The 13,433-nt window shown below is 45.1% G+C and overlaps 1 protein-coding gene across 1 annotated transcript in view; it reads left to right on the top strand.

The window, feature by feature from the left end:
* Positions 1 to 13,433, top strand: part of GALNT17 (polypeptide N-acetylgalactosaminyltransferase 17) — a 1,757,718-nt gene that overhangs the window by 349,035 nt on the left and 1,395,250 nt on the right. The window contains exon 2 of the mRNA XM_078679403.1: positions 9,964 to 10,147. Coding sequence (XP_078535529.1) covers positions 9,964 to 10,147 — 184 coding nt within the window. The remainder of the gene's footprint in view (positions 1 to 9,963; positions 10,148 to 13,433) is intronic.

Genomic DNA, 13,433 nt, shown 5'->3' with positions numbered 1-13,433 from the left:
ACTATCCCATTCTACCGCCTTGTTGTGAATTCCACTGTAACACGGGGTATTTCCCTGTGATTGGCCGCGATGTGTAAAGGTGCAGTAGCTTTTTTGGTGATGTTTAGCACACGTTCTTGTGAATATACCCCTAAGACTTTCCAGTCCCAGGAAACAATATGTTGATACAACTGATTTATAGAAATAGAAAGAGAACTATTACATTTCTAGAATGTGTTTCCCAATCCCATTTATTTTTTACAAAGATAGCTATAATAGTTATTTTGTAATTTTGGCAGTGTAATCTTGACATTGCATGCTCAGATCTTGGCATCCTTACAATTTATAACTCTACCTCATTCCAGCACAGCTTGTTTCTAAGAACAGTGGAAGAGAAGTGAGTGTCACTGCAAAGGAATTCAACAATTTAAACCACTTTTTAAACACATGTATAGCTTTTGGATTGACCAATGTGCAGTTTTCATGGCAGTTTTCCACATTCTTCAATCTGTCATGGTAATTATTGTGTAGTGGCCCTCTCTTTTTCCTGTTTAGTTTTGATGGTATTAGAAACTGGGGCATCATGACACTACTAATCTGTGTCACGGCAGGTGTGTTCCCCTTGCAAATCTGTACTTTTTGCTAACTTTGGCTTAAAAAAAGGGGCTTGTATACATTCATATACACACTTACTCTTGAATATATATGTATATGTATGTGTCTTGTAAAGCGCACTGCTGCCCTGAGGCGTTGTGGCGCTGTAGACCGCTGGAGAACCCGTCCTGGCTATCCCTGTGAGATGGTCCCTACTGGGTATCTCCAAGGTGAAACCAGGCATCCCCGGCGAATGTGGGGGGCCATTGTAGAGATGAGGCAAGCTAATGCCCAGAGTTGCCGAGTGTGATCCCTGGTTAGAGTAGGCACCGAGGCGAGAATTATCGAGTCCGCTGACCCTGGTCCACACGACCCTGCCGCGTTGGGAATTGAACCCTGGTCCCGGGCCGTTGTCTGCTTCCGGGTCTGCCGCCTCTAACCAGTCCATCATCACCTTTGGTTTTTCTTTGTTCGCCCTAAGTTGGCAGGGTATGCTCAGACGTGAGTCCCTTCCTCACTTTGCCACTGGAGTCAAGCAAGCCCGGCTGAAGACGGCTGTAATGCCAGAAACCGGTCCTGGGAAGCTTGATTCCGGTCCAGGGAAGACATGGCTTGGCAGTTCGGGCTGGACTGTTCCCATAAGGCACAGGGTCAGACTGATTTGCATATGGCCATGTCTGAACTGGGGTGGCGGAGTGAGCTAAAGAACGGTGATGGATTAAACCCAGATCTGTTGACTGGGGGTGAGTGTTTGTATTGTCAACACTCCGTCCATCATCACCTTTGGTTTTTCTTTGTTCGCCCTAAGTTGGCAGGGTATGCTCAGACGTGAGTCCCTTGCTCACTTTGCCACTGGGTCAAGCAAGCCCGGCTGAAGACGGCTGTAATGCCAGAAACCGGTCCTGGGAAGCTTGATTCCGGTCCAGGGAAGACATGGCTTGGCAGTTCGGGCTGGACTGTTCCCATAAGGCACAGGGTCAGACTGATTTGCATATGGCCATGTCTGAACTGGGGTGGCGGAGTGAGCTAAAGAACGGTGATGGATTAAACCCAGATCTGTTGACTGGGGGTGAGTGTTTGTATTGTCAACACTCCGTCCATCATCACCTTTGGTTTTTCTTTGATCACCCTAAGTTGGCAGGGTATGCTCAGACGTGAGTCCCTTGCTCACTTTGCCACTGGAGTCAAGCAAGCCCGGCTGAAGACGGCTGTAATGCCAGAAACCGGTCCTGGGAAGCTTGATTCCGGTCCAGGGAAGACATGGCTTGGCAGTTCGGGCTGGACTGTTCCCATAAGGCACAGGGTCAGACTGATTTGCATATGGCCATGTCTGAACTGGGGTGGCGGAGTGAGCTAAAGAACGGTGATGGATTAAACCCAGATCTGTTGACTGGGGGTGAGTGTTTGTATTGTCAACACTCCGTCCATCATCACCTTTGGTTTTTCTTTGTTCGCCCTAAGTTGGCAGGGTATGCTCAGACGTGAGTCCCTTGCTCACTTTGCCACTGGAGTCAAGCAAGCCCGGCTGAAGACGGCTGTAATGCCAGAAACCGGTCCTGGGAAGCTTGATTCCGGTCCAGGGAAGACATGGCTTGGCAGTTCGGGCTGGACTGTTCCCATAAGGCACAGGGTCAGACTGATTTGCATATGGCCATGTCTGAACTGGGGTGGCGGAGTGAGCAAAAGAACGGTGATGGATTAAACCCAGATCTGTTGACTGGGGGTGAGTGTTTGTATTGTCAACACTCCGTCCATCATCACCTTTGGTTTTTCTTTGTTCGCCCTAAGTTGGCAGGGTATGCTCAGACGTGAGTCCCTTGCTCACTTTGCCACTGGAGTCAAGCAAGCCCGGCTGAAGACGGCTGTAATGCCAGAAACCGGTCCTGGGAAGCTTGATTCCGGTCCAGGGAAGACATGGCTTGGCAGTTCGGGCTGGACTGTTCCCATAAGGCACAGGGTCAGACTGATTTGCATATGGCCATGTCTGAACTGGGGTGGCGGAGTGAGCTAAGGAACGGTGATGGATTAAACCCAGATCTGTTGACTGGGGGTGAGTGTTTGTATTGTCAACACTCCGTCCATCATCACCTTTGGTTTTTCTTTGTTCACCCTAAGTTGGCAGGGTATGCTCAGACGTGAGTCCCTTGCTCACTTTGCCACTGGAGTCAAGCAAGCCTGGCTGAAGACGGCTGTAATGCCAGAAACCGGTCCTGGGAAGCTTGATTCCGGTCCAGGGAAGACATGGCTTGGCAGTTCGGGCTGGACTGTTCCCATAAGGCACAGGGTCAGACTGATTTGCATATGGCCATGTCTGAACTGGGGTGGCGGAGTGAGCTAAAGAACGGTGATGGATTAAACCCAGATCTGTTGACTGGGGGTGAGTGTTTGTATTGTCAACACTCCGTCCATCATCACCTTTGGTTTTTCTTTGTTCGCCTTAAGTTGGCAGGGTATGCTCAGACGTGAGTCCCTTGCTCACTTTGCCACTGGAGTCAAGCAAGCCCGGCTGAAGACGGCTGTAATGCCAGAAACCGGTCCTGGGAAGCTTGATTCCGGTCCAGGGAAGACATGGCTTGGCAGTTCGGGCTGGACTGTTCCCATAAGGCACTGGGTCAGACTGATTTGCAAATGGCCATGTCTGAACTGGGGTGGCGGAGTGAGCTAAAGAACGGTGATGGATTAAACCCAGATCTGTTGACTGGGGGTGAGTGTTTGTATTGTCAACACTCCGTCCATCATCACCTTTGGTTTTTCTTTGTTCGCCCTAAGTTGGCAGGGTATGCTCAGACGTGAGTCCCTTGCTCACTTTGCCACTGGAGTCAAGCAAGCCCGGCTGAAGACGGCTGTAATGCCAGAAACCGGTCCTGGGAAGCTTGATTCCGGCCCAGGGAAGACATGGCTTGGCAGTTCGGGCTGGACTGTTCCCATAAGGCACAGGGTCAGACTGATTTGCATATGGCCATGTCTGAACTGGGGTGGCGGAGTGAGCTAAAGAACGGTGATGGATTAAACCCAGATCTGTTGACTGGGGGTGAGTGTTTGTATTGTCAACACTCCGTCCATCATCACCTTTGGTTTTTCTTTGTTCGCCCTAAGTTGGCAGGGTATGCTCAGACGTGAGTCCCTTGCTCACTTTGCCACTGGAGTCAAGCAAGCCCGGCTGAAGACGGCTGTAATGCCAGAAACCGGTCCTGGGAAGCTTGATTCCGGTCCAGGGAAGACATGGCTTGGCAGTTCGGGCTGGACTGTTCCCATAAGGCACAGGGTCAGACTGATTTGCATATGGCCATGTCTGAACTGGGGTGGCGGAGTGAGCTAAAGAACGGTGATGGATTAAACCCAGATCTGTTGACTGGGGGTGAGTGTTTGTATTGTCAACACTCCGTCCATCATCACCTTTGGTTTTTCTTTGTTCGCCTCTAACCAGTGAGCCACACCACTCCTTTGAACTGGGGCCTGCTGTACTTACTGAATTTGTGTCATGGCAGCGCTTTTCCTAACTGTTCTCCCCCGGGCGGGCCAAAAGTCTATAGAGCGTTTGCTGGATTGGCACTCTCACAGCCCTGAGGCCTGTGGGGTTATTAGCTCGGCAAAGACCTAGCATCAAGACCAGACTCCACCCCCTGATGACATAAGGGTAAAGTTAGCCCTGGGCATTTGAAGCTCAAACGACAACAAAATATCCATGGGTCTATGAGCCTAAAAGAGAGCTCCTAAAGCAGCTGGCACAGAAAAAGGACCTTATGGTGTAATCAGTAAAAATCCTTTTAAAATGACAGTATCCCATCACTCACCGTGGTGACATGCTTCGTCATCTGGGATATCCTCTTGGTTGCAACCTAGTGCAACCAAGGACTACAACCCCCTCTCTGAGAGGGAGGAGCTCAGGGATGTTTTCAATTGAGATGAATATAACTAGGATTTGCTACAATCCAACAAATGTGAAGGACAACATTTGTTTTTAAAAGAGTGGTGGGCGCAGTGCAAGAAATTTGAACAGTGATGTGCTAATTAAAATTGGTTGTCAATAGAGAAAAAAACACTTTATTTGTAATCTATTGTCACCACATTTAAAAACAGTGCAGAAGCAGTTTTGAAATAGTAACTGCATAGGATCAAAGTCAAGCTCTACATGTGTCAGTCATTCAGATTAAATGTAATCTTAAATGTAATCTTGGCCTTCCTCAAGACCTACAAGATTTTTATGCTACTGCGTATGTGAAAATGTGAAGTGCAAATAATCATGGAAATTAGGTTGAACCACTTCCAACCTACCAACCTGACGTCTAGGTAAATTACGGTACAATGATGACACCTATAATGCATGAGAGTACAGCCTCGCCTCCCCTGGCTACAGCTCAGGAAATAAGGCCAGCTCTCTCCGTCGGTGCCACGGACCACAACTGAGCCGATTTAGTAAATCAGGGAGTGGAGAGCATTGTCATCCCATCATTTCTTAACTTGTTACAGGGTGGGAAAGGGTGTTGTAAAGGATGTAGATGGGAAACCAGGAAATGGAGTCTGCACAGTTTGTCATCAGGACTGAAGACATATTTGGCAGAATCAGCTTGGATCCCACACATGCGTTAATGGTGGAGCTGAATGCCTTTTTAGATCCGGTGTGATGTTTCAGCTGGACTTGTGGGGAGCAAAGGACAAGGTGTTGATTTTGGGCCCTGCAGTTCATGTCGTGAAGGAATCAGAGTTTGCGTCACCTAGCCTGGCAAGTTGAAGGCAGATCCAAGTCCAGGTGAGGTAGAAAAAGTGTCACCTGCTGGGCCCGGTCATTTTGTTAGTTGTAACTGGGCCTGTTAAAAGTCTTCCACTACGATGGCTTATGGCAAAGTGCAGGCTTTCTCAGCAGGGATAATGACAGACTTTAAGGAGTCACCCATCTCCCGGCCGTGAGCCCTCACTCAAGTCCCCTTGCTCCTCACTCACATGTGCTTTGACTCCTCCTCACCCACTACCTGCGGCTATTCTGCTCTGTGAGGGATTTTTCTTGCATTGTGCCAAAGCACACTGGGGCATATTATCAAGGGGGTTTATCTCCGCTTTTTTGGCTTTAAAAGCCAAGAAAGCGGAGATAAAGTTATCTCCCTATTACCTAGCTGTCGCTAACACCAGTTAGTGACAGCTAGTAGGAGATAGCGACCATCTTGGGCCCCGCTTTGCATGTCAGTGATATTTATCACTATTGACATGCAAAGTGGGCGTGCCAAGATGTTAGTGACTGGAAACAGTCGCTAACATCGCTATCTCCTATTACCAACTTTTGGAGATATTCGCGCTTAGCGCGAATATCTCCAAAAGCTAACACCTGCCCTGAGCAGTTCTTAGCCATGTTATCCAATGGGAGGTGGATAACATGGCTAAGAGCATTAGCTCGGTAATGCATGAATATCGCTGACTTTTCAGCGATATTCATGCATTGTGGCCGTTTTTTATCGCATTTGCGATAAACCTTGGTAATACCAAGGTTTATCTGCGATAAAAATCGCCGCAGCTCAGCGTTAAAATTTTCTCTCTAACCAAGCAAAAGCGATAATTATCGCTATTGCTTGGTAATATGCCCCACTGTGTTTCTGAGGCTAATAACATTTGCATCAGCACTGGCACACTTTCATGCATGAAGTGCAGATAATCAGTATGCCCTCAGATGGTCTGGAGTCCCTGCTGAAGGGTCCCATAGGAATAAAGTTCAACAGACCCCCTCCTGTCCATACAACAACCCCCAGGTTTTGGGAACAGTCCCATGTCTTTGAAGGTGAGGCTCTTCAGGCTACCACAAACACACCTTTTACAACCAGGACATAGTCTGTCCATGTTTGTAGTACACAGACCTACTGCTGTCTTCAGATTTCTACTGAATTAGTTATAACCAGTGCCCGCACTTCTGCCCTAGTCGTTTTCAAACTAATTTGTTGTTTATCTCTCATTCCTTATCGTCACCTGCCCTCACTTTCCTCCAATATGTGCTGCGTTACACCGCATTGGTCACTAGTCTCTAAATGGTCTTCATAGTTTTTTGTGTCCACCAGAAATAGAAACGACTGATAAAAGGCATAGGTCTCGTTGTAGTGTGGTCGAGTCATGCACGTAGTGGTAAAGCCAGTAAGGCCCCATTCAAGCTTATCAGCTTTGTAGTGTCTTATGAAAAGTGGTCACACCCGACAGAGTGAGCATTCTGGTGACTCTTGTGACAAGGCCAGATAAATGAGTGCTACTGTTTAGAGAGTTGATGACATCTATGCGGGAAACATCCTTTACTCTGCAAAAACTTTTCAGCGCAGGGCTTTACACCGCAAACTGTTACAATGCATTCCCCAAAATAACGCCCCTTGGAGCTAGAATAGTAATTGAATGGGGTATGCGTTGTAATGGAGTGTGTTGTAAAGCTCTGTGTTGTAAAAATATTGCAGAGTAAAAACTGGGAGGTAAAAGCATGCGGGGTAAATGCATGCAGGGTAACATCATACAACTCATCTGTGCATGCTGGCATTAGCTGCTTTAGTCAGTGTGATGTATATGGCCAAGTGATGCTTGAATAACTGTAGTTTATTTTTTACCAGGTGGATTGAAGGGCATGTCAGACGTGTACCTCAGGCAGAATGACTAATGACTAAGGGGCCTATGTAGGGAGGCGTTTGCGATTCGCCACCCTGGCTCCCACCTTCTGGGAATCGCAAACGGTGCTTTGGTATGTAGGTGCACATTAGCAAAATTGCGATTCCTTATTTTGCTCAAGCATTTAATGAATCGCAATTTTGCGATTCCTTAAATGCTATGTAGGAGTGAATTTTAAAATGCGATTTTGGCTTAAGGAATCGCAAAATACCACCTACTCCAAGTAGATGGTATTTTGCGATTTCATTTCAAAATGCATTTTTTTTAAAAATTCAAAGGGCCATGTGGTGCACAGACATGCGCTTAGGGCATGTATGTGCGCCACATGTACTTAGAGGCACATTCCAGGGGTGCAACAGATGTCCTTTGGACACCCTGACACCCTTGAAATTGCGATTCTCAAATTGCGATTTTCTCATAGAAAATCGTAATTTGAGAATTGAAATTGAAATTGAAATTGAAATTAAAAGACTTGTAAAGTGCTCGGTCACCAGGCGGTTTCTTGGCGCTGGGGACACTAACCCAGAGGAATAGGAAGAGACAGCTTAGGGCGAGAAAGCTCGTGAGAAGAGAAGGGTTTTGAGAGCTTTACGAAAGTCAAGGTAAGAAGAGGAGGACCTAACAGTGAAAGGGATAGTATTCCAGAAGGTGGGAGCCAGGGTGGAGAACCTCAGGCCCCCAGATTTCATTTTCCTGAAGTGGGGAACTGATAATAAGTGTTGTGTGGAGGAGTGTAAAGGCCTATTTGGGGCGTGTGCCTTAATTTGGGAGCTGATAAAGGCTGGCGCAGTTCCGGCTAAGGCCTGAAAGGTCGTACAACCCATTTTAAAGAGAGCACGTTCGCGAATAGGGAGCCAATGAAGGGCTCGCAACAGGGGAGTGACATGATGGGACTTGGGGAGTTTGTAAATGAGCCGGGCTGCTTGGTTCTGAATAAGTTGCAGATGCCGGAGGTCGTAAGCAGGAGCACCAGTATACAAAATGTTGCCATAGTCAAGGCGTGACATGACCATGGCTAAAAGAATAATTTTAAGGGCAGAAAAAGAAAAAAGTGTGAAATCTTACGAATTGTGCGAAGGTTCAGAAAGCAAGATGAAACTACAGAACTGATCTGAGAGTGCAGAGTAAGATTGGCGTTAAGTTTGATCCCCAGTGTTTTTTACAGAGGAAGAAGGTGAGGGAGGGGTGCCCTAGGAGGGAGGCCAAAAAAGAGGGGTCCAGGGACTGGAACTGCCACCTGTAAGCACTAATTCGGTTTTATCCGGATTGAGCTTAAGGTGGTTACAGTTCATCCAGTCCCTGATAAAAATCATGATAGATTGGAAATTATAGATAGAAGCCGGAGAAGAGGAAAGGTTAAAGATCAGCTGGAGGTCATCGGCATAATTGAATACCGTGACCTCCTTTTGCTGTAAAGCAAAAATTAAAGGAAAGATATATAAATTAAACAAAAGAGGGGAAGGGAAGAACCCTGTGGGACCCCACATTGGATGTTGCATGGGGGCGCCGAGAAGTCAGCCAGATGGATGGCCTGAGTGCGATTCTCCAGGAAGGAGGCGAGCCACGCCAGGCGGAACCCCTAATGCCGGCCGCCTCGACACGGGTGAGAAGAATGGAATCATCATCCGTGTCGAAGACGGCGGACAAATCAAGGAGAACTAGCATCTGCGGCAGATTGATATCCGCCCCCCCTCTAAGCTGTACGCAGCATCCTTGACACCCAGACTCCGCATCACAAGCCCAGATTCACACAACTGGACCTTACACCACAGCCTCAACACATCTCGAAACAGGTGCATCGCTTCGACCGTGCAATGCTTCCTTGCCTCACATCCATGCAACGCTCTACAACCAGGATTTAAGGTACCTTGTTCAGCAGGCCTAACCTGGTCCCTATAGGTGCCCATTGCGGTCAGCCTGAAATTGTGACTTTGTCCCAGTCTGGAACTACCATATGTCCCTTGTTGGCACTTTGTGCTTTTTAGTGGTATTTAAACCGAAACCTTTGAACTTCAATATCACGTTTTCCTGATTGGATTTTCATTAGTTTAGTCCTTTTTTGTTTATTAAAATCTATACTATTTGTCTAAACTTGGTGTGGAATATCTTTGTATGGTGTGTTCCCAGTTTTACTGTTTGATGTGTTGCACAAAAACTTTACACATTGCCTTCAAGTTCAGTTTGACCGCTCTATTCCAAGCTACCAGAGGGTGAAAAAAGGCTATTTTGGGGTTTGCTTGTAACTAGGATTGTAGTTGCTGGTTGGCCAGGCTCACACCCCAGTCAATCTACAATACCAATTTCTAACGCATTTTTATGGGGAACTTTGCTAGATATTTTTCCTGTTACTGCTGGAATAAGAGGTCAACATTTGTAGATACTAGAGTTTACTTCTTTGTCTCTGTTGATTGATAGTCTTCAAGTCACTTCACTCATCGAATTCACATATTGTTCTTTCTATAGGTATTGGAATCAATGTTGGAGAGGTTACTGAACACATGGTTAAAGGGAGTTTGAAATGATGTTTTCTAGAGCTTACCATTTGAAAAAAAAATGTACAGTGAAGTAAGCATAACATGAGTAGCTTTATGTAAGAAAATGTACCATGCTGATCATTTCTATGACCTTCTTAATGTACTGTCTGTGTACCTACACCAGCTTAGATGACAAACTACAAATTTTACAAATTAAAGCAGACTAGTAATTGTTAAAGGTTTTTGTTTTGTGTTGGAAATTTATAAATGCATTTTTCTTTCATCTAAGGTCTTTCAAAGTCTTTGGGACTCATTGAAGGATATGGTGGCCGGGGTAAAGGGGGACTTCCAGCCACACTTTCCCCCGAAGAGGCAGAAAAAGCAAAAGGGCCACATGAGAAATATGGCTACAACACCTACCTCAGTGAGAAGATTTCGTTGGACAGATCAATCCCAGATTATCGACCAACCAAGTAAGTACTTTCATTAAAATTGATGTTCTAGCTGCCTGTAACCAGATTGAAGGAAATAGCTCCATCATCTCAAGCAGAAGTTGATACAAATCATTGTGCTTAATTTACTAGCGTTTTTGAGACAAATATAAGAAAGCATGGCTCGAAAACATATAATATTAAATATTTCCAACAAATGGACATACCAAGTATTAGAGGTTTAAGTTCACAGACAGATTAATTTTTATCACGTTTGTCTTTTTGGTCTACATGATATTGTGCATAGGAATTAGCTAGAGTGCTCTTAAACTTCTTGCCATCAAAGGGAATGTGTTAGGATCCTCTTGTATAAATGTATACTGACTCAAAACAATTTGGCAGATAAATATGCAAATATGACTTATTAAAAAGAAGGATTGAACACTTATTTAGATGTTGTTAGTTGCCTTACACTGCCTGAAAACTTTCATCATTTTAACATAGAAGCTTTTTTGTTTGGCTTATAATGAAAACCTGAGTGTTTTAGCTTATAAGTTGCCTACTGTTGATAGGTTGGAAGAGTTAATCTATTTGCTCCGGGTTTACCTTAATGGTGCAAATAAACAACCTGTTAATTATTTTTCTAAATTCAGCGAGATCAGCAAAATTGATGTGCATAAGAATAGTTCATGTAGACTCATGTTATAGAAACAGACATTTTAGGACTCAGATTGACTAGCAGTGCTTTCTGAGTTGATGTTTATGCTTTTTGAGTTGATGTTTATGTTTTTTGCTGATTGTTAGTTATTACAAATATGGGGTTTCCATACACAAAATAGCTATGCAGCCTCAGGAGTAAGCTTATATGTTTGTTTGAAGGCACCTCCTTGGACACTGCAGTTGCATGAACTTTGTCTGCCTTTCACAAGGTAGTCTGTAAGTCATTGTTTTCTCATATCAACCTATCGCAAGCAATGCCTGATGTGTTTCCATCATAAAATGCAACTTCTCCTGTAGTGAAAAGGATTAGGGGTTGTGCCAGGGGTTGTGCCAGTGGTTGACAAGTCTTTTGGGAGATGTATTTCAATGCCGAATCATATCCTATTTTTTTGTATTCTGGAAGATTGACTGACCTCTAGGACAAGAACAACTTGGTTGTATTTCAGAATAGGATCATATTCCCAAGCGGAGCAGTATGTTCCTGCTGAATATTTACTATGTTTCATATGTATTCATTAATTCATGTAGTTTTTAGGAACACAAATGTGTTACCTTTGTCACTTTAGAGTGTTGATGAAAAGCCTAAGAGCCAATGAAGTGCTTTGAAGGCTGTCTTGACATGGCCATGTCTCTGTGAATCAGAGAGCACCTGGTTGGTGTGAATTAAGGCACTTCCGGCTACCTGGTTCGCTATCTTGGAGGTTTGGTGATGTTTTCCTGGTGGACCAATATCAACTATGCAATACCTTAGGCAACCCATTACCAAAGCTCATCTTAGCTCAAGTCTTGGGTTGACTTCAGTAGAAGGATTTAGTAGAAAAGATGCATTTGTACGTTCACTCCTTTATCTTCTGCATTAAAAGTTCACTCCCTTATCTACTACATTAGTTTGAGATGTGATGTTGAGTTTTGAATAACCCACAAATGTCTCACCTGTTGTGCGTGGGGTTGATGGCACCCAGACTATTGTGCTATGTGGCTAGGCTGTTGTTCTCTCTTCCAAAATACTGTCCTGCTGCCTGCCTCTTTCACAAACTGCATTGGCTCCCTGTGGAGAAGCGTGTGCACTTTAAGGCCTTGTGTACCACCCATAAATCTTACATTCCCAGAGGCTCCCATTCTGGCTCATCTGCTATCCCTCTATCGACCTTTATGTCCCTTGCGCTTAGCCACCTCTAATCTGGTTTCTGCCCCCTGTCAAGAGAGTAAGAGTGGGGACCGTTCATTCCATGCAATTGCCCTCACTCTCTGTCTATCAAAAACATCCAGAACAAACTGTCCTTCAGGAAAACTTAGTATGAATGAAACTTCTAGAAGACTCTTGATATCAATTACGCCGGTGATCTCCAATTGATATTCGATAGTGATCAATCTGCACCTTCTGTTTCCAACTTTCAATCCACCATGAGATTTATCAGTGAATGGATGAACAGTAACCATCTAAAACTAAACCCCGATAAAACTGAGCTGATCCTAACGGGTAGGGCAGCCAACCCCTGGAACTTCAACTTCTGGCCACTCCAAATGGAAAACCCTCCACTCCCAGCATGTTCAATCAAATGTCTGGGTATTATGATCATCAATGACCTGTCTATAAACCCCCAGATTGGGTCAGTGGTCTCCTCCTGTTTCTTCCAGTTGTGAAGGATCAGGAAGATCAGTAGATTTCTGACCAAAGAAGCCCTGACCCTAGTCATCCTGGCTTTGGTAATCTACTTCATTGATTATCACAGCTCACTTTATGTGGGTATCCTGGCTTAACAATTAAATTGCCTACAGCTGGTGAAAAACAAGCGGCCAGACTAATTTATCACTAGCCCAAATGGCACCATGTTAGACATCTAATAAAAGCCTATACTAGCTCCCTGTGGCCAAGCGCTGTGCATTTTAGCTGGGGTATATCACCTTTAAAGCTCTTCATGGCAACAGTCCAGCAAGTATATCCTCTGGGATTCAGCGCTACTTCCCTTCTCAGGATCTCAGGTCCTCTCATCTGAATTTATTGGTCACCCCTTCCTTTAAACGTAAGCAACAATGGGGACTAGGATTTGTGCTCTTAGCCCCTCAATTCTGGAACTCTCTTCCTGTGGAGATGAGATCAGCGACCTCTTATGCGCAGTTTAGGAAACAGTTAAAGACCTGGCTGTTCTGCCAGGCATATGACTAATTTAATCCTCCCACTGCTGCAGCATTCCCAGGACTCCAACGTAATGAAACCGTCCGGTGTACGTGCGCTTTACAAGTTCCTTTAACATAAGAAACGTTGGATATATTAATTGCATGTGTAGTAGTGGAGCTATAAATTAGACTGCCCCACATCTAGCTATCCCTGGAATAGTGTGGGCCCACCTTAGATGCATCATGCGGCTTCTTGACAAAAGTCTACCAAGATACTGTATACTAGAAGTCCATGCTTGATATATTGTGTGCATTGCTGGCATATCCTTTGTGTTTGGTGTAATGTGTACATTTTTAACCAACTTGTGGCTATCCCTGTCTTATTAGTGGTCTACTGACATATTCATGTTTTCTATGAAAAAAAGGGGAGGCAACTTTGTTCTAATGTGGATACTCTCAAACAATTGTGGGTATAAGTTGCATAATTACG

The sequence above is a fragment of the Lissotriton helveticus genome, chromosome 3_1 (genome assembly GCF_964261635.1).
Source record: "Lissotriton helveticus chromosome 3_1, aLisHel1.1, whole genome shotgun sequence".
NCBI classification, from domain to species: Eukaryota; Metazoa; Chordata; class Amphibia; order Caudata; family Salamandridae; genus Lissotriton; species Lissotriton helveticus.
The sequence above is the reverse complement of the archived record's forward strand: the minus strand, read 5'-3'. Positions and strand labels throughout refer to the sequence as shown.